Below are 22387 nucleotides of genomic sequence, written 5' to 3'. Positions count from 1 at the left end.
TCACAGCCCAGAGAGACTTGTGTCAGCACACTTGAAGGACAGCAGCCTTATTAAACAAAAAGGTAAATGTTATGGATTTGAGCTTGCTCAAAATGAGTCACTGAAAGCATCAACTCAGCACAATACAATCAGTTTCAGAAGGATTATGGGATCAAAAAGGAACAAACCTGGACATCAATTTGAAATAAAAACATACCCAGCATAATCAGAAATTCCCTGATGTACTAACCATCTCCTTCTGTTAGTCAAAGCAATTTGAAGTAAATTCTACCAGTGACATTTGGTTCAGGTCTGACTGGAGTTTCAACTAGTCAGTTCACTTCCCGCAAATCGCCTGAAATTCACATTCAAATGTCACCCATGTCAATGTTCGTAATACCACACCTGGTGCACACTTGTCATTGCTGAGAAACAGGAGTTACATAATACTCGCGGTAACATGAATATGCCTTTAGACTGAAAAATGTAATACCTGTTGAACATGATGGGGAAGGTTGAGGTTTTCCCTTGCCCTGAAGCAACAATACCTGTTGATTATTGAGCTTACCAGTATTTCCAAATGTTTGTGGCTAAAATCTTAGTTGAATAAGATCTTTGAAAAATGCTGCCGTTAAAACTTCAAGAAGGATACTTACTCTCAAATGCAAATATTGTTTTGACAATACATCAAGATTAACAAAAAAGGACCTCTCTGTTAATCAGAAATCAGTAATGAACACATGAGCATATATGTGCACACAAACAATGCAACACACGGCACTCTTACCTCATACACGAGAAAAATACAAACAGCTTGTGAGAGAATATAAACAATCAAAGGCGGGCAGCAAGTAAATAAAGAAGGCCACAGCGGCAGTACCTTTTCTCGTGTCAGTTGAATGCATGCATTTCCTAAACTCAGAGACGAATCTTTATCCTTTTACAAAATGTACTACATCCCAGACCCACCCTTTAGAACAGAGAGTCACAAGTACAGAATGAGGGAGGAGCGTGGAAGCAAGCACAAACCTGCTCTCACACCCATCAGCTGAAACCACATTCAGTGAGAGCCAAGAACAACGGAGATTACACACGCATCCACACACTTGGTTTACACAAGCACATCACACACATTTAAACACACTTTATGTATTGCACTCTGACATGTGTAAATACACATATGTCTAAGTAAATATACATATAGCCATGTTGACTCCATACCTTATCCCTCCCTGGACATTGTTCCTCAGAAAGAACAGGCATGTACTTGTCAGTGTCAGTGAATACAGAGAGGAGTGGGTGGAGGGAGGATGGGGGCAGGGAGCTAGAGTCTTAAAGTTCAGTTTCATCTGAAATCAGGGAAACATGCAAATCCATAAATCCCTATGAGGAATGATGGGATATACGCCATGACAGAGAGAGACTTTAATCATTTAATCTGAAGTGAAAGGATGCTTATGTTATGACATGAGTCTTCACAAATCTATGCATGAATATTTAGACTTGCAAGCTTCTTCCTGAAGTTAGGAGGGTGAAGCGAGTATCAAGAGCAAGACTTTCTTTTCTTCCTTAAAACTGTACTCACTATCTTGCATTACTAACAAAACATAGGAAAATGTTTTGTACATTTTTACGATGTTGTACATTTAAATTAATTTAAATTGTAATCTATATTATCACATATTAAACACACAAGGAATCACCCATAATGGCTGAATGCTGAATACAATCTTTGATACAATCAAAATTGTATATAATAGCCATAAACTTAATGAACAGATCTGTTCTTGGTTGCATGTTCAGTGTTTTGTTTTGTCATGCAGGCTTTGTTAATCAGTAGAGTGCTCCCTCAAGTGGAAGACTGTGAAATGACAGCAACAACTGGGACAAAGCTGTAACGCCTGATTTGAGAGCATTGGGAAGAGGCAAGTAAAGGGTGATTTTTAGAAAGATTCTTTTAGATTTTATATATTTTTTAAAGGCTATAGATATACAGTACTGAAGTTATGGTTTCTCACTAGTCAGAAACTACAATAAACAAAGCTATTTAACTAGAATTATACCATCAGGAGTTAATAAAAAAAATAAACTGTCTCCCCCACCCTTCACACACTGAATAATGTATTTTCCATTTCAAATGCCTCTAAGCCAAACTGATAGAGGTTTGTCAATTATAGCCAGCACTTGTCAATGAGGCTGACTACACCTTGGAGAACACTAGCAATCACAGTCATCTCTATTATAGCTGTAATCGCAAGCAATCTGCGTTTTATTCTCTGGTTGGTTTATCATATTGAGGAGGTTGCTCTGTGCTTTGTCTAAAATAATGAACCTCCCTGTTTCCTCCGGCTAGCCAGACACTCATTTATCTCCCCCTAAATGATGTGAAACACTGTGGAGAATGAAGTAATTAGAATGTGGGGATAATTAAAATTGTCCCACTTTGCCTCTTTTTCCTCAGTCTTGCCACCATGTGGCCGCAGGCACTAGGTGACATGAGGTAAGACGCAATCCTCAGCACTTCAGAGCCTTCCCAAATAGCAAACAAAACAATGAAAAAAAAATAAAAAATCCAAATGACATGGTTTTGGAAGTTCCCAGGGATTCTGTGGCAAGTTTGGATCGTCTTTGTTGACAGAGGAAGCATCCAAGTGCTTCAGGCTCAGGTCAGGGCTCACAGCTGACTGGACAGTTAAGGGAGCGGAGCTGTTTGAGAGCCAACAGCAGCCTCATGTTGTTTATGGTAATGAACAGCAGGGGGTTAGCCGAGGAGGAGGAGGGTAAAGAAGGACAGGAAGTCATAAGGAAACTGGAAGGACAGGACAAAAGACGAAAGGACGGCAGATAAGGAGAGACAGGATGATCAGAAAGGACAAACAGAAAAAAAAACAGCTGTCTGGTCTGAGATGGTCACACTCAATTATGGGAATGAAATATGACAATAAATCACTTAGCCAAGGAAAAATAAGGGTAGAGGAAAAGGAGGATGAAAAAGACAGCAGATGAAAATTAGGAGAGAAATCAGGCAGCAAATGTTGGAGCAGGAGGTGAGATAAAGATCATAGATATCCAGAGCTTTGTTTAATTCTGTTGCACTATTTTGATGTACTGTTTTGTTGCCTTGATTGCACAGCTTGGTTTTTCCCTTCTATATTTATGTGGAACAGCCTCACATGGCACAGCACATGGCTAGGCACTACCCACCAAGGGACAAGATTACAAGCCTCCATTCTCAAGCCTTCATTGTTGTATCTCCAAAGAGATGACATTGTTTCACATGTGGGATCTAGTGGTATAACATCTCATGTGCATAAACAAATGAGCCCTCATTTAATGGTAAGAAGATGCCACAATGATTTTTACTGTATAAAACAACACATAGGTACTCCGGCACCGGCGACTTTGCATACACTTTTAACATTAAAATGATTAAACTGCACACTATTCAAATAGAAAGAGTCTTAAAAAAGGTTGCGTGCTGTTTTCTACAGTTTCACTTGTTAGAATAGATATGAATGGATTTCTTCTTGCATGTAGAAAAGTCCTTTAAATGTTAATTAGAAACTGTCCAGAGGTTCAAACCGTTCCTTAAAGCTTAATGAATTTAGAATCTCTGAATGTTTTCCCCCACATCAAGTGCACCAAATGACACTTAAGCAGGCCTCTCGTCCCTATGAAGCATTCCTGGCAACCCTATCTGTCGGTCTTTCTCTCATCTTCTCCTACTTTGCTTCCAAGTAATAATGGCACATTGGAGTCATAGAACCGCCACTGTCCAACCGGACTGAGTCTAGACCGGAGCCGGCTCTGACCTCACCCATTAGTTCTCCCTCGAGACTGAAGCTCACTGACACATATCCAAGAGAGAACACAGCGCTATCCCTACCCTTTCCTCATCTTTTGTTCGTATCTGGGCTATCAGAGAGGTACAAAAAAAAAAATGTTTCCGGTGGTTACTGGTTATCAGACATTGCCATGGTAATGGAGGTGACAACCGTATCCAAGGGAGACCGGCTGGCACAGAGCACGTCCCAGCAATCACTGTGCCGACCCTGATCAGACCAGACATAATCTTAATTAGAAAGTGATGCTGTTCACTCACTCTTTCACTCACCTGTCTGTCATGATCTCTGCGCTCCAGCACACGCACACACACACATGCGCAGACACACACACCTGTGTGAAGCTATTGAACACACAACAAACTACAATCATGTAAAACATAAAAACTAATGCTATTTACGTAAGATTACAACTTTATTGCATGAATTAACCAACAAGCTAGACTTGACACTGATGTGAGTGAAATATGGTGTAATGGCTGTGCGTGCATGTAGACCATTCCCACACTTTTATTTCTTGTATCAAATCTTTCTGTCACAAAACATGCTTTGTTTAAAGGTCTCAAGTATCGCATGAGAAAAAACCTCTGAACTTCTTCCAGCTTTTCACACCGTCGCCTTTCCCTCGCTGGCTACATGCTACACATACACTCACAGAAACAAACCTGACACAGGAGACCTGCCAGAGGAATTTTATATAATCATTGACACATGGGCTCTCAGTATTTGTTCAAACATACATGCAAGAATGTGTTGAATTGTTGACCAATGATATCAGTGTTTTCCTTTTTCTGCCTGACAGATCTGAGATCAAAAACAGTGAGAAATGAACCATATTGCCCCTGAAACTGAAAAAAAGAACAAGCCAGCAGGCTGAAAGATGGCAACACAACTATGCAGCTAATTAGCCACTTCAAACACCAGCACCGATCCACAGGTCACACACACACACACACACACCAAAGCTGCTAGTCTTTGTTTGCAATAACACATCTGATGACAGGGTGTCAGTCAGTCCTTTGTAGAAGACTGTTAATCCCCTGGTCTGTTGCATGTATGTGTCTGTGCATGTTTGTATAAATATCAAAGTTGTGTGTTTGCATGCCATATCCTACCTTCTGTCCGGTCCCCATGTAGGTTTTGTCTTCCTGATGACCTCCGGGGCTCTGAAGGCTCAGCAGAGGTCCTTCCTCCAAACTCTCATCTGGGCTATTCACCGTCAACCCCGACACCTCATCAAGGATGTCCTCTACAGACGCGAGATAAAAGACAGAGCTCACTGAGGTGCAAGTGTACATATATGTTGCGTGTATCAGGAACTTCCACCTAAAACTTAGTTACAGCCCTTTTTCAAAAGTACACAAACAGGTCGAACTTCGTTGATTCTGTACACTTCCTCTTTTAAAAAGGTGTTTAAGAGAGAGAGAGATGCCTATTTACAGGCGACTTTAAAGACCTTCCTGCATGAAAGTAATTTATAAAGCATCCTTGTGTTTGTTCTAAGTTATATCCCTATAACCCTTAATGTTTATTATGCTTTTATTGTATAGTCCAATTTGTTATTATTCTGTCTGTACCTCTGAGAAATGTAATGAGATGTGTGTTAATGTGTTTTGTTGGAGGCCTCTTGTGTACACCGTCTCCTTTTAAGCATGACATCATCGATAACCTTCATCTGGCTGTTCAAAGTGTTTTTACTCTCCGTCTGACCCTTTGCGTATGGCATATCCTACACAATGACAGCTACACACTGCTGATGGATTCATATTAATATTCATACTTCTAAGTCCCTGTATAAACAATGCCAGCTTGTCAGCCTGTGCACTGCACACCCCAATTTATAAGGAATACAAATGGTGCCCTTGCACAGATAAAAAGAGCAGGTCAGAGGAACGCTGGCGGCTGCCTGCAGGTTGGTTAGCAGACAGCATCCATGCATAATTAGCAAATTGCCCTATTCACCCGCTGCTTAAAAAGATCACCATCTGCATTCTCCCTTTTTTTTCGCCACATAAAGTTGGGGGTTTAGAGGATGTATGATGGTACAAGACAAGGAATCTGAATAAAAACTAAAAAAGGACAACAAAGGAGCATTGTGCAATGATGTAAAGCCTTTTGTTTTTGTTCTGTTTTTTCAAAGATTACACTGATCAAAGCATCTTTCGAACATGCTGTTGAACTTTACATATAGTAAGCATCAGTGTGGATAACCCTGATAGGGCTGCACAATATGGTAAAAATATCATATTGTGCTTATTTTTACAGATATTTTGATTGTTTCTGTACCAAACAACCATGTTTTCTTAAGTATGGAGAGCAGAAAGTCATTATAATGGTATTTTGTCAACCTTTATTAAATGATTGCAGTGTCTGCAATTTGCATATTGCACTTGGCCATCAAACACAAGCGGACTCTCTACTGTCTACTCTCGACCTGCTCACTTTTACCTGATTTGATGGCTCTTAACAAACTTAACTTATCATTTGAAACTGTAAAATAAGCTCACTGTACTTGTCATTAGAGGACACTGTTTGGACACATAATCTAATTAAAAACCTGCCATAGACAAATAATAATAACTTAAACCGTGTATCCACAACTTTGTTCATGTACAACAGGAAGCTTCACCTTGGCTCTGGGAGAAGATGTCTGTAGCTGGATCCTGCTCCCCATCAGAGTGCCGGGGTGGAAGGGAGCAGAGCACCCGAGGGTCCAGCTGGGGCAGGGTGCTGATACTCAAGGTCAATGCTTGGTTTACAAAAGCAGCCCTCATATCATCCATTTGGAGGGCTGATGCAGGTTTACCATTCAGCAACAGAATCTCATCTCCTGCTTTCAAACCTTGTGGAGAATGAAACAACAAAACAAAGAGAGATTTGAAAAACAGCTCACCAAGGTGGCTTCATAAATACTGAAAAACTATTTAAAGGGATTTAATTTTGGAGACAAATACACTGCAAGAGAAGAAACTGACACTACTGTAAGTGCAAGACTGCTAATGTGTACAAATGATCTACACAAACAAAACTTTACTGCCATACTCCTCAACAGCAGCTCTCTGGGTAATCAGACATGTTGGGACTCTAATGTGTTCCAATACATTAAAAATACATTCTTCTTAGCTTGTTCGCTTGAGGCAAATGCTGATCTAACAAGACCGGATGGGTTTAAGAAGGAGAGTGCAATGCCTGTCTATTCCTGTCCTGTCATCATGTATATAGTCTGCGTGGTACTATATATGAAAAAGAAACCATGGACTGCATGGACCACTGCAACACAGCTTCAGTTTGAGGCTTTTTTTCCCCTTGTCCCCTCCCCTTGACCACCTGTGCCCGATTCTGCTAATTGAGAATTAGCGCTCAATCAGCCAGCCAATTAGCAGACAACCTCAACCAATAAACCTGATTGGTTGTGACAGCTGTTTAAGACATCTGACAGTCTCACCTGCCCTCACTGCCGAATTAAGTAAGACAAAGGGTTCTGGTCCTGTTCACACAGTCACTCATAAGCACATGTTTGCTTATTATCCTTTCTTCTTACTTCAGTCTCATTTTATGTCATCTATCGTAATAGAAACAGCAGGCATTCTGTGATATGGCTTTCATAATGCTACGCACACATGCAGGCACACACACACACAGTTACATATATAGACACACAAGGCACACATTTAGCCCTAAGTTATGACCTAGTTGTCTGGGATGTGAGATGTCAGCTGTAGCACAGTCTTTATTGGACAGAGAGAGATAACCCCTTGGGCCATATACTGCTGTGTGTGCGTATGACTGTGTGTGTTGCATTTATGTGTGTTTGTGTGCACTTATGTAGGGGGAGGGGCAACAGAAATTACAGTGAGAGAGAGAGAAGAAGAGATAGAGAAAAGACCCTTTGGGGCTCCTTGTCCAGTGCTGGCCTGGTTTCTGCGTATACCCTGCAGAAACTGAAGCGTGATCTCTTTCACTCCCCATTCATTGTCCTCAGTCTTAGTAAAACACATGCACACATGCACAGGCTCATCTCAGCATACACGTGGACCTACTATGTCGTGCCTGAAATATTTAATTATGTGATTCAGCAAAAATATAGTGTAATATTCTAAAAAATATCCATTGTGTTGTCTGGAAGCCACAAGCTTTTTTCTATCTTTACTAGCATATAGAGGTGGAGAGTCAGTACAGCTGTGTCCTCTGGCTGCTGACAGCCTACTAAGCTAGAAGCTTTCAGATTGCTATAAATGCACTGGAGGACACAATCTCACACTTGAGTAACCTTGGTCTGACCCTGGGGCACAATAGTGGGGCATGTTATTTTCTATACATTAGTGTTGTATCTACAGAGCGGCCGTGTGTTTCTCAACCCCATTAGGTCTCTCTGGCTCCGTTAAAAGACAGGGACACATGAATGGGGGCTGATCTCTACACCCGACTTTTCAAACAGTGGTCAGATACAGACAAAGGAATGCTGTTTTTCTTCTTTGCTCTCAGGAGGAAGAAGAAAGCCACAAAGTCAAGGCTCTCCCCTGCAATCTTTTTATTTATTTTTATTTTTATTTCATAGATCAAGGTTTTGGCAAGTTATGCCCTTTTAAGATAAAAGCCAGTGATCATTAGACTGACAAATGTAGTGCGAAGAACAGGTGATTCAAGGCTTTTTGGACATATTGATGCAAGCACCCAGATGTTTTTACACTTTGTGATATTCATATCATGTGCACATACTGATGTTGGAGGTATTTCTTGGCTGTGGATGACCTCTCTATGGACTACTAAATTTCTAAGTTGATTGCCTTGTAAATCCTGAAAAAGGAAATGAAAAATAAAAAGACTGCATCAGAGTAATGAGTGTGCAGCTTTACTCTGTTTCCCTTGATATCTACTTAAAATATATTATTTTTATTTACCTCTTCTCTACTCTGTCCTAAGCCACTTAAGCTTCTCAAACAGAAGAAAATGTGGCTATGTTGGCTCAGCAGCTGATGCGATGCAGTCACACAAAGCTGCACTGAAAAGATATCATGTGGGATATCATGTCAGGTCCGGTTTTTGGCTGTTTAGTGTGCAATGTCAACTCAAGAAAGAAATATGTACTGAGCTTTCATACACCCTTTACATAACCCCTCTTGTTACTGCACTTAGATTCAACTATGATAATTTTCCTGGGTTTTTGTTCTGTTTTGTTTTGTCTTCTGTGTCTGAATATCAACTCTCAGGACACTGAATGTACAGTACACAACACACTTTGGGTTGTTTGTTCACAAAAAAAGGTACCTTTAGCTGAGGCCAGTCCCTCTGCTTTCACTTCAGTAATATGGAGCTGCTGTGTCCCATCCTCATCTATAACCGCCACAGAAAAACCTATAGACATACATAATTAGGCAAAAGAGAAAAAAAGAAAAAAGAAAAAGAAAGAGATTCAGTCATGAATTTGTATAGTCTGCTTTGAAATATCTCAATTAGACAGTGTACACTGCTGCAGCAACTACCAATCGATTAGATCCACTTAAGACAAAATGCGCCCACACTGGGTCATCCCCATTTAGTGATTAACAAAGCATGACTCAATGAAGTCTATTACAAAATCAGTTTGATACAGAATTTTAAGAGTATGATGGGAACTGAGTCTCGCTCAAAAAGGGGTATGTTCAGAGACAAGCATACCATATCCGATGGTGGTGGACTCGGATTTGTCGAACTGGATCACCTTGGTAGCTTTGGGGCAAATCTCAATCTCTTTGTATAGCTGCAAACACAGGAAAATTGTATTTAATTGGCAAAAAATGGAAGGAAACAGTGTTGTTGGAACGAGAAGGTCAAGGTCATGTTATCGCTCTTAATAAAGAATGGATAGGTTCATGTATTATTCAGGCTCCTTAACAGAGCAATCGCATGTGAGGGTCAAAATCCAGGTCAAGTCTAAGAAGTGAGTGGGTGCTCAGGCAGGGGTTTGACCTCACATTGGGCGAGAGCATAGACACAGCTGTGTGTATGAAGCAACAGACAGGAACAGAAGTCTGCAGTGTGTAATGTGCTTCACTGTGGAGAAATAATAATGTAATATCATAGACTAAGGATGAAAGAGGGTGAAATGAGTCACTGATCAAAGCAGGAAGATAAAAGACCTCTTGAGGAAAAAGAGCGAGTTACACAATGACTTTGCTTTGAGACAGAGTTCAGTGTATCACCTACAAAGCACCGCCACAAAGAGAATTTGTTTCGGGGTTTACAGTGGCTGAATAATGTGAAGGTGATGTCTTTCTCAATGAGAGTGATTGTTTATGAATAATAAGAAAAGTAAAAATACGGACACACAAACACAATGGGTACTGTTCATAGTGCACATAATACACTCGGAATACTGTTTTGCATAATTTATAGTATATGCGATGAAGCTTCTTTTGCATCTTGGGAATTTTTGTATGCATTGCAAATCAAATGTGCAACCAAGTCATAAAACATGCACAAGCTTGCATCCGGATCTGCCTGAAATGAAACAAAAACTAATTCATAATAAGGTGAAGATCCCAAAATCCAAATGTGTAATATATCAAAAAAGCAAAAAAAACAAAAACAAAAAAACCCCTGAAAACTTTAAATAACATGCAGTGAAATAACCTTTATACATATCTTTCATTACATGATATGGGTGTTGTCATGGAATATTATAGTTTCATGGTTCATTATGTGATTGTCCAGACTCCAAAAATGTGTTATTAACTCCATGATATCACAAGTTATTACCGCAGTGCTTCAGTGTGTGTTTCCTCACCAGATCAGATATATCCTCTTCAAGTTTGGGCACATAAAAGAGCATCTGGCTGTCAGTCCACACCTTCAGACGTAAGTAGTGGCCGGACGGGTCTATTTTATGGGTCTGGAGGCAACAAGACAGAGAAGAAATAAAGAAAAGACACATTAAAGTGTATGTATTCATTTTCTTTCCAAAATAAGACATAATCACTCTAACTACTAGGGGTTTATTCTCCATTTGAAGCCATGTCTGTCTTCTAATGTAACACATAGATAATATTTTAAACTCCAACATCAAAACAACATTTTCTTTACCATTACCATATTACTCTATAGCTCATGGCACCCCCTGTCAAAAAAGACATATATGTATCCAATCATGTATATAATCCACATATATATCTGCATGCATGTAACGCACAGGGGCCGTGAATTAGACGCTCCAGTTCCTTGTGACATGTTTATGGCACTCATGCACAAAAACGCCCACACACGTCCATCAGCTGTACACATGTGTTTCAACAGACTCTTAAGTGGAACGTATACGTATCATTTGGCATCATTATTCTAGTGTGTCTCTGGCTGAGACCAATTAGGGAGAAGAGGAGATGAAGTGGAGAGAAATTTGACAAGACAGTCAGACTATTATTATGCAGTGTATATTGTAAGGTAAGAAAATAACTAAGAAAAGATCTGTGACACTGTCAGTCTAAAAGCACAGACGTCATCTGTAGGGTTCACTTTTCTGCTTCCGTAGAAGTACCAGGGACAGTTTCACATCTCAGGTATTCTCAGATTCATATTCAGATTGACATTGAAGAAGATAACCTTTGATAATCCACATTCAATTATCTATGTTGTTTGCCTGCCTTAAGTTTTCAACAGACTGTAAAATGGTAAGATTTATCATCTTTATGTAACCACTTATGGTATTCTAAACTCTGTGTGCAATTTTATGAGACTTGGTCCTTAAGACATTCCTCAGTAACATGTGTATGACAAACCTCTTAAAATAAATTATTTGTATGCTTAACTACAGAATGAATGTGTCTGTAAGTGTAATAGAACAATGTTTCACTTGTCACTCTGAAAAAATGATGTTGGCCTGTAGTTATCACCCTTTTATGCAGTTCATTGTAGAGCATGCTCTTCAACCTTACAGAAGCAGACTTGTAGCTAATAAATAAATAGTCTCCATTAACAACGTAAATTAATGTACCGTAAAGTAACATTTGCACTGCTATCAGTAATGGCCCACCTTGCAGATGGTGCTCAGGACTTCCAGCGCCGTCTCCCCGGGTTGTATGATGGCCAGGACAGGCTGATTGTTGGGCAGACACACCCAGGAGGGAGTTAGGTAATCAGGAACCCAAATGTCACTGTCTACGTTTTGCTGAGGAATACTTTTCACCGAGCCCTCTCTCTCCTTCTGAAAACACAACACACACACACAAACACAGAGGGTTTATGCATCTTTCAGCAGCCTTTGTGCTGAACTAAAACAGAAGGCACCCCATAATAAATTCAATAAATTCATGAAAACCTTTCAGTTCTAGTTAAGGTTCTGCTAAGGGAAGAATTAGATCCAGGAAACAAAAACAACCACATCCTATTATCGACACTTAGAATAGCCCAAAATATGTGTTAATCCTCATAATGCATCATTATTTCCCTTTTCCCCAGATTTGCTTAAATTGATTAGACTAATATGATGGAAACTGGTGGTGGCCTGAAAGCAGCAGGAGATCTGATTACAAAATCTAATTCATTTGTGTTGATGAGAACCTCTTGATACAACAGACTCCCTGTGTGGGTATGTGTTACATATCTGTGTTCTTCATGGGTGTGTGTGCATTCTGTCCAAACCAGTCTGTAACCTTTAAGCCATCAGTCTGACCTCTGACAATCTGGCAGCCATGTCAGACTCTCTACTCAGATTCTGTCCCGTTCGCCTTTTCTACTCGACCTCACACTGTCTGTCACTGATATCTTATCTCCTCCTTTCAGGTAATAGCATCCACAAACTCGTTTATTCTTTCATTCCCTGCCCCCTCCCCCACTAATCATTGCCTCTCCTTCTGGTGCCGCTTCCCTTCTATCTGTACATCCCTCCATCACCTCCCTTCTCCCCATCTTTCATTCACGCCATACAATCTGTTCACTGTTAACAATCCGACTTGAGGGTCCCTGTTTAAAGGAACTATCTGTGTGTGTGTGTGAAGTGTGTTGCTTAGAGTGAAAGTGACACAGAGGGAGAAAATTATATGCAAAGGCACATTTTTGTATCCACAAACAAACACACATGTTCACATTCACAAACAAAATACAGGCACACGCAGTTATAAAGAAAAACACACACACACACACTTCCTCAGACAGAAAACAGACCGGGGGGCCCGTGACTAGTACCTCCCCCCAACTCCCTGAACTCCCCAGCCCTGCTCGGCACCATCTGGCTCCCCTCCTGGTCCATCTAGGATGCCTTTGCTGGGGGGCGGGGGTCCTAGGCAGCACACTAAACTCTCTTTTTCTCTCTCATTCCTTTTTATTGCCATCAGTGGGATTCCCCAAAACAAACAGAGAATTTGAGCTGGGACAAGTCATCAGATGTGAACATTTGGAATAAATCTTGCTGGAAATGCTGATTGCTACTGATGCAGCATTTGCAGCTCAACCCATTGAAGAATGTTACTTCCTATGCATTTCTCTACTGTCATTCCATACCCTGGCAGCTGAAGCTAGACGTGGGTGGAAGGAAATCAATCTCCCATAGTGCCACTGGGGGCTTCCACAGTCAGAGTGGGTTAGTGCTGCAGTGTTTTCTTCTACCTACTGAGTTCACACAGAGGCCTTCCTCCCCTCATCTCTGCTGCCTGCTACCAATTCTCATAAAATATGGAGCTGGTATGCTTGTCCTTGCACAACCCATGGGTAATTGGACATTTTTCCTTACAGTTCATATAAATTTGTCATTTATTTTGTGACAAGGTCCTACTGGAAACCTCTTGTCCTAGGGTCTCATTGGATAATCTATTTTGATTTCTGAAGATATTATTTATTATATGCAGTTGTCTGTAAATTGCGGTCAATATGACAGATACACAAAAGCACAGATGGTGTGAGACTGCCAGGTCCTTTGGTAGCAAATGTCTGCATAATTTGCTGAAACATCAGAAAGCTAATGATCTGAACATATCAGATCAAATTTGTCTCAGTGGGATTAGCAGACAGAAACATCCCTCCAGTCGATAGCCTATGATGCTGATAGAGTTAGAATTGCCTGGAGCAAATGAAAAGAAGAAATGGGAATCTGTCAACACTGATTTTTAAGTAGTGTTTGACATGCTAAAAAGATAAAGAATAACGCCATTATTTCTGGCTGTGACGCAGACTGGTCAGCGCGCAAGAAAAACAAGAAAGCAGTAATTGATCCAAAACATAGTGAAGCAAATCATTTGTTGAAAGGTGCCGGAGGGGAAACAGCTGCAGCAGACGAAAAAGGTAATAAACTCAAGAATCAGCTGATAACACTGGGGAAAGGTGAGGTTCTGCAGCTTTTATAAGTTTTCACTCTTCAGCTAGGAGAGAAGTGGATGTCTGAAAACATTAAGGCTGGAGCTTGAACATGACCTCAAAGAAATGCTCATTGATGCAGAAGGGTGCAGGGATTTTGTGCTTCCCTAAGACAACCCCCCCAAATGAAGAACCAGAGCACCAAAAGGATCTTAGTTAAGTGAAAGGAGGTGGAAAATCCAGTGATGTTGCTGGCCTCGGGGTCTTAAGAATCCCGTAACCCATTATACAAGTACAAAGGTTCATCAGATGCCCGAGTGATTTTCATGTTGGCTTATGAGAAAGGCAAACAATGACAAAGAATTAGCCTACAGCTACATGAGCTCTGGTTCTCTGTAGTGAATGCCAAACTAAGAAAGGGAGGAGAACTTAATGTTTAGCCTTAGGAAGATTATTATTGTATAGACATAAATATTCACTGTATCTGTTGCGGCCTTTGTCATCTTGCTTTGGCTGCAGGATGGGCAGGGACCACAATGGACATAGATACAACTGGGCCTCTTACCTCCAACTTTTCAACAGCAAACAAGTTTTTAGTCCATCTTAATTGACATTAAAGGACCAGTGTGTACGATTTATTGGCATCTAGCGGCAAAGTTGCTGATTACAACCCATTAACCCACTCTCCTGTTCCAAGCATGTAGGAGAAACAATCGTGGCTATAAAACTTATAGCCCTATCTAGAGCCAGTGTTTGTTTTGTCCGTTCTGGGCTACTATAGAAACATAGCGGTTCAACATTGCAGCTTCTGGAGAAGACATAAAAAATGCTCATTCTAAGGTAATGAAAAAAAAAATTCTTATTTTCAGTTGATACACTAATAAAAACATACCTATGAATATTTTTTATGCCAATAGACCTTCTCAAATGTTACACACTGGACTTTTAAAAGAGGGCAGATGTAAAAATAACACATACAAAAATGTCAAGGACGACGCCATTCTCTTATGGTTCTTAATATAAAGGGACATTTGTATTGTGTTGGTACTTTTATCAAGTAAAGATGGCTGAGCTCTTACAGATTTCTCACTGGCAGAGTCTTCAAACATGCGCTCCAATGGCTTTCTCACTGGCTCCATTCCATCAACAAACACCTGCAATCAAACAGAAAAAAGTAGTATGTTACGACTGCATCCAAATATATCAGGTACGCACAATCAAAAGTTTGTAGTCATGGATGTGTCACTATGGAAACCTGGTTAATGGAAGGATGTCCCGTGGTCTTCCTCTTTGAGGTGGTGTCCAGCCCCCAGAGGGAGGAGAAACGGCTACGACGTTTACTGAAGGTACGAGGCATGGCCTGGTTCCGCTTCCTGACGCTGCTTTCTGTGCGCGCTGACACCTGACAATGATAATAACAGCAAGCATGAATCCAACAGAAAGGGTATTTAAACCTTAATTATATAGTAGTATAAAAATCTATCCGAATTGTTATTTTTTGCAGAAACATGCTAATGTACTGTATATATGAGCAATTAATAATATTTGGCATTTACACCAAATCCTTACTCACTTACAATACAATGCACTTATTCAAATCTGTTGTTTTACTTATCACATCACATAGTTTCTAGAAAGAAACTGGATCAATTGAATTGGAATGCTATTTAACTGATCCCCATTGGGAATTTTCTTACCTTTGATATTTGATCCTAATCTCATTCTTATGCTTTGTTTTTAATAAACTGTTGAGTTGCTGTTAAGCTGAATGGACAAAGAAAAAAAGGGTGTGGTTGGTAGACCATGTACATATACTATATACTGACAGCAGTCTGTGTTTGTAACGTATTAATAAGTCATACATATAAACACAAACACAGAAATGAAAAACAAGCCAACACATAAAAACACATTTTCAGCTTCCCAGTGTATACTAACGTCATGTACTAAACACTTTCAACCTCACACCTCCTTTAGTGACCTACTACATTCAATAAGAGAGACCACTCTTGGCATTTCTGGGTTAATTCAAAGTGAACTACTGGACTGTGAGCAGCTCTGACTCAGTATATGGTACATGAATATATACTTTGATGCACATGTATGTATGCACACACACTGTAGCACATACTGTACTTGTGTGGGCACACTTATTGGTCTCCTCACAAGTCACTGCTCATGAGACACACACACATCAAACGCAATAGGTCCAACTTCTTATGTAAGCTGTCTGCTTATTTTGATGCTCTTTGGGCCATGGATAATAACAACCCGGGTGAATAAAAGGAATTATTGTAGAAAGTAACAAAAGAAAAAAAATATAAATGTTCATTTTGTCAAACAGCTAAGAGTTGAGAGAGAGGACAGTTCACTTTTGCTATAGGCACTATGAATTGGATCATTTTAATGTTTTTGTATTTTATTAATTAAATATCAAATTCTATTCTTTATTCTGTTAATGCATTTCATTTTCAATTACTTCATGTAAACAGTGATTTTACATGTAGCAAATACATGACCCCAATTTGCCCATTGTAAAAAACAGTGATGTGTGAGACAGAAAAGAGGAAAGGGTGAAGAAAGATAAGGAGAAGGAGAGACTAAGGGATATAAAGTAGGAAAAAGAGAGTGAGAGACAAAGGAAGTAAGGGTGTAGGCAGTAAAAGGAAGGGGGGGTCAACAGAGCAGAGAGTGTTAAGCCTGTTTGTGGGAAAGTGCCTCAGGGATGGCAGCTTACTAACAGAGTTCGTATTGATTCACCAATCACAAAAAACACTATCAACCTCTGATGTTCTTGTGTGTGTGTGTGTGTTTGGTATATCCGATGGCCTGCTTGTATGAAACCGGTCTACAGAGATATTGTTTCCAACTCTTTTCTCTCCACTCTGCTTTTTGTTTACTGGATGATATTTGGCATACAGCATAAAGCCACATGATGCACATCGACATTTACATCATTCCATCTATGGTGGAGTTTCATTCTGTACATTCTTGAAACACTCAAGGTGACAACAAGAGCAAGGTGCAGAGCACTGAGCTAATGACTTGGCTTTTAGCCACAGGCTAAGGCATTCAACGTCAGGACAGTTTGTGAAGAGAATGATCTGAATGTGAGAGGTGAAGACAGTGTATGTGTGAAGGTAGATAAATAGAGGTGTATATTTGTCTTCCTTGTAGGTATCACAAGGAGTCATAAAAGGTTAAAAGGGCTTTCTTAAAAGGTAGTTTGAGTGATTCGAGTTACACTTAAGTTTCGGTTTGAAAGTAGAGTTAAATGTTAAATGGCCATACCATTGATTTCCTTGATTTTTGAAAGTCTCCTTTTAATTTCAATTTACAATACACTGTCAGGGTAAAATCTACAACTGAAAGAATGCAGCAGTGAGGCAGAGGCTCAATAAAAACCAGTTATGTCACAGCTGCAGTGAGCTTTACTGTCAATTGTTTCAAATGAAAACTCAGTACTGTGGCCTTAAAATCTCCCAAAGAATAGCTCAAAGACACAACTAAAGCCAATAGGAGCAAAAGGTCAATTCATTACACTTGCGTTCTGGTGTAGAGAACCAAATGACAGACGGCTCTGGCCCATTTTGGGATGCAACATTTGGGTAGTTTTTTGAGGTGCGGACTTTCCACTTGCAAGCACTTGGAATCAAATCAATATACTGTACCCAGGCAGATTCTGGCGCTCAACAAAAGGATTTTCGGCCAAGCTACTTTAGGACAGCTTTACAGCATTTCTAAAAAAGTCTAACATAGTAGCTAGTTTACAAGGATAATATGGGGGTGCTCATTATGAAGCCTTCTCCTTTCCTGCTTGCTTTAAAGTAGCCATTGTTAAGTTGTAGTGTGTTTTAACCTCAGGCTACATGAAATGCCTAATAGTCTGCACATTTTGTCAGGCAAATAGAAATTGTTGGTTTCAGTAGGAGTACAATATGTGACAAGCCGTTCACTCCAACTGCCGGATACACACACCCACTCTACAAGCTGGGCTGGTATTGAGGGTCAGCAATTGGGAACCTCTCAAGCAATGCCTACTGGAACATGAAGAGACACGAGGGAGAGAATTTGAATTTGAAGTAAGAGTCAAATTACATTAGATTAAAGTTACGGAGACAGCTGGAAGTCATAGACGAGTGCTAAAACAAGTGTGGAGTGAATGTAAGTGGGTGCATGGGCATTTTCAATCATACCAGTGCATGGAAGGAAGAGACAGAGAAGATGCCCAGTCGTCCCATGGCCAACTTGGTGGGACGCGAAGCAAAGCCCAGCAGGCGTTTGGGGTTGGGGGGCTCACCGCCCTGCAGACTGGCCAGGTAGCACCGACAGCGGAACAGATCCATGTGAAACCGCTCCAAGTTCTGCTCCCACAGGAAGATCTAACAGAGGAAGTATAAAGTGAAAGGGACGTGATTATGCAACATAAGCAAACTTTGCTGGTTAAATCCACATTTATCCATGGAATGGGTCCAGATTTGGCCACTGATGAAAAAGTGATAACAACAAAAAAAAGATAAAATATGCATAAAAGATCACTCTGTTAGCTGGTTATTTGGTAGTTTCAGGAGGAGTGAGATGTGGGAGTGCTGAAGCCCCTGTGGAGAGGTATTACTCACCAACACAACCCCCACCAGTCGACGACCTGCTGTGTTACGTGCAATGTATCACAGGGTGGGCCGTGGGAGGTGGAACACGGGGACACACACACACACACTCACACACACATAATCTAGACTTAATTTGCACTGGTTCCTGTCGTCACCTATTCGTTCCAGGACTTGATAGAAAATGAATACAACTGCTCTTTCTTTGAGTCATTAGTTCAATATAAATCCCAGTCCTCTCTATTTATGTAAACTCATTTAGTAGATTAATGTGGTTCCAGATCCTGATCTTGAAAGAAGTCAGATAATGATATAATCGACCACTCAAGTTAATCCCCTTTCACTCCTTTGAATTCAAGTTAATGTGCCTTTGTATGTGGAAGGCAATGAAAATCCAAATGTTTTTTCTCAGAAATGGGAAGCGTTCTGCATGATTGGGATTAACCACCTCCCGCTGCTTTTTATGTAATATTGTTTTCTTGTATTGACCAAATGCCACACACATACAAAGACACAGAGGCTTGCTCACACAAGCGAGCACATTCTTAAGCTCTCTTGCAATGTATACATGCAATGCTGCTTTAACACTCTGCAGCAGCTCCTGACATGCATGGAGTAAGAATGAAGCTATAGGCTATGTGTTCTACTGAAAGTGAACAAATCTTATGCTGGAGGAGCTTTGAAATTCCAGCTGTGACTCGTTTCAAAACCGATTAAATATGGAAGCCAAGAGACTTCAGGCTCACCTGCCTGCTATTGTGCTATGTGTTTCAACATGTGCATTCTGCTGCACTTGGACATATTTATAAATGAGCACCGGTTGGAATATTTGAAAACATCTGTCGTTGCAAGCACTCCCTGTGAACATTTTGTCTGGATGATGCCATGCAGTAAAGATGATTTAGTGCCGAGATTCCAGCGTGTGAGAGCATCAGTGAAGTACAAAGGTACAAAGATGTGCATCTGTAAAGGCCCTTGTTTTCACTTAGCTCAACTCAACTGGAGGCTAAACACACTCAGCAGGGTGCTCAACACATGAGATCACAAAACTGGTTCATATTAGCAACACATGGACATAAAGTATGGCTAATTTGAAGTACAATTATATAAAAAGGCTTTATTTGACACTTCATCTTGTATCTAGGTATCAATGAATTGACTGATTCCTTTGGGGGAAGGTTTTTTTTACCATTGCCTCCTCCCATCCCTGCTCCATACCTGCTCCAGTATGGTCTTCCTCTTCTTAGCATCAGTGACAGTGGACAGCTGCATGTCTCCCATCTTTTTCATCTTCTCATCCATGTCGATCTTCTGTTCCAGCTTACGGATCTCAGTTCGCAGCAGTCGCACTGTATCTTCCCTGTGATGCTGCCGAGCCAGAGCGGCAGCACATGCGGAATGGATCGCCGTGATCCAGTTCTCCAGTTCTGTCTGGCCTGACGTCTGACAGGAGAGGGGGGGGAATGGAAAAATAACTGGTGACGTGACTGAAGAATAAGTTGGAGAACTTAAAACAGGAAACAGTCGCGAGGAAAACAGATTAAGAAATTGACAGCTGAATGAATTGAAGTATGAGTCCCATTATAAGATTACACAAGTGGGTAGTAAATATAATCATCATCTTATTACATATCCTCCCATTCATTGATTGAATGCCACAGTGGACAGCTGCCATGAATATAAATAGACACATTTAAATATTACACAATGGTCACTGTGGTGGATCACTGTCACAGTATGACAGTGTGGCCTTTAAACATGTCAGACATAAGACAAACACATGGACACAGGACTTTCTTATCTCGCACATGTGGCTAAATGTCATGTAATTGTGTGCCACGCACACACACAAACCCCCCCAGGGGAAATGAGGTCTCTTCTTCTTCCCATTCATCTCCATATCTCTTGGTGATTTGCTGACTTCATGTAGTCCCAAAAAACAATGAAATACTGTGACTATGAAATACTAATGTTGTTTCAGCCTTAACTGTAAGTTTGAGGAAAATACTTCCCTTCCTCTTTTGTTTTCTATGTCCCATGAATGTTTTAAATACCTGTGTCTGTCTCACCTGGAAGAGGAAAGCGTCTCCCACTGAGTTACTGAGGCAGAAGACAAAATCTTTCTTGGGGTGTTCAGGTACAGCCTGGACAATGCTGTTCTCCACCCACAATGCATGTTTAGGAACGCTGTTGTGGTCAATGCCAGAACGACCGTCTGACTCGTACAGGAACAGAGTGCAGCCTTGAGAGAAAATAAAGACAGAAAAGGTTATTTCTGAATTTGCTGTTTTTTTATTTTTTTCAGCACTACATTGCAATGATATACACATCTAAAATGTGTCCCTTTTAGATCCATGTTGTATTCAATCCCTCGTTGGTATTTAAGCAAAATATATAATAATTAAAATTACAGGTCTACATTTTTTATTATTGGTGCAGCAGGCCAGGAGGAATACAAAGAGACAGTCTTTTTTAGGGGGGTGGGCAGGAATGCAGCTGCAGATGCTGTATCATGCATTTCACAAAGATGAGATTGGATTAGCTACGGCCGCTCCCGTAAAAATTAAATTGCAATGAGGTCGAGGAGAGAAAATGTAAGGCCAAACAGAAGAAGGTGAGAGAGGACAGTAGAGGTGACAACCAAGGGCATGCACTGTGTTAAGTCTGATGGGATTACAGTCTAACAGGAGGGAGAGAGTGAGAGATTAAACACGCTGAGGTCAGGTACACAAGATGTGTATCTGAATGTGACAATATGGCTGCTGTTGAAAAGTTGTTTAGTTTTGCAGTTATTAGTCATTGGTATTAATTACTGCCATAATTATTTATGTAAGTAAATACACAAATTGGTTGATATGTTTTCAGCTGCAGAAGCAGTTTTAGTTTTATGCAATGTAACCGCAATGTCCTCAGTTTGAATTTGGAAAGAGACATACAGCCTCATGCTTTTTATCCCCACATTTACAATTGTTTTCCAAAAATAACTAAACATAAAAGCATGAGAGTCTATGCAACACCTTTCAGAGAAACCCAGTAGTGCTTCCACTTGCGCCTTGTTGCAGGTTCCACCTTCTTGTTTTTCTTATGAACCAAGAAGTTCTTCACAGCCAAAGCCCCTGCCTTCCTGACTGTGCCTTGCGCACAGCCAATCAGAGTGTCCGATGGATACGCACTACTAAGAGTGCCGCTGCTCTGCTCATCACTCACAGCGGAGCCAGCCTCCTCCGTGCAGTCCCGGCCCTGATGTGTCTAAAGACAGAATCATGGGAGGGGAGATTTAGTGATAACAAATTCAACAATGATAACAATCTACCATTTATATCTGTTTTGGAAAAAGAATAATGTACAAAGTAACTAACCCAGGCTTGATTGTCCAGCTCCTTCCGGAAATTCTCATACACTCCTCCCCTGCCTCCCTCGCCGCATCTTCCTTCTCCTCCTCCTGCACTGCTGCTCCCGCTGTCGCTCCCATTAAAAACGCTGCTCTCAGTAGCCGAGTACACTGAGAAAGAGGCCGACATGGCCTTACAGCGCCGTGACACCAACTCTCCGTCGCAATCTATCTCCGTGGTGACACCATCGATGCCGCTGTCACCATATTCACTTCCCTCGCCCAAAACACCAGAGATGTCCTGTCAGCCAGAAGAGGGTATAAACACAACTGATTTACTCATGGATAAATAATGTTTATACAGAAAC

The 22387-nt window shown here is 40.7% G+C and overlaps 1 protein-coding gene across 1 annotated transcript in view; it reads right to left on the bottom strand.

The window, feature by feature from the left end:
• tiam1a (TIAM Rac1 associated GEF 1a) overlaps positions 1–22387 on the bottom strand; it is a 54171-nt gene that overhangs the window by 12008 nt on the left and 19776 nt on the right. Inside the window, exons 5-17 of the mRNA XM_035667017.1 lie at positions 22048–22320; positions 21706–21937; positions 20758–20930; positions 19907–20131; positions 18278–18463; positions 15337–15483; positions 15161–15235; positions 11827–11997; positions 10588–10692; positions 9480–9561; positions 9090–9176; positions 6451–6663; positions 4937–5070 (exon numbers count right to left, since the gene is read on the bottom strand). Of these exons, the coding sequence (XP_035522910.1) occupies positions 4937–5070; positions 6451–6663; positions 9090–9176; positions 9480–9561; positions 10588–10692; positions 11827–11997; positions 15161–15235; positions 15337–15483; positions 18278–18463; positions 19907–20131; positions 20758–20930; positions 21706–21937; positions 22048–22320 (2103 nt within the window). The remainder of the gene's footprint in view (positions 1–4936; positions 5071–6450; positions 6664–9089; positions 9177–9479; positions 9562–10587; positions 10693–11826; positions 11998–15160; positions 15236–15336; positions 15484–18277; positions 18464–19906; positions 20132–20757; positions 20931–21705; positions 21938–22047; positions 22321–22387) is intronic.

The sequence above is a fragment of the Morone saxatilis genome, unplaced genomic scaffold (assembly GCF_004916995.1).
Source record: "Morone saxatilis isolate NCDOM2014 unplaced genomic scaffold, NCSU_SB_2.0 Contig20, whole genome shotgun sequence".
Classification (NCBI taxonomy): Eukaryota; Metazoa; Chordata; class Actinopteri; family Moronidae; genus Morone; species Morone saxatilis.
This window is presented reverse-complemented; position numbering and strand designations above follow the sequence as displayed.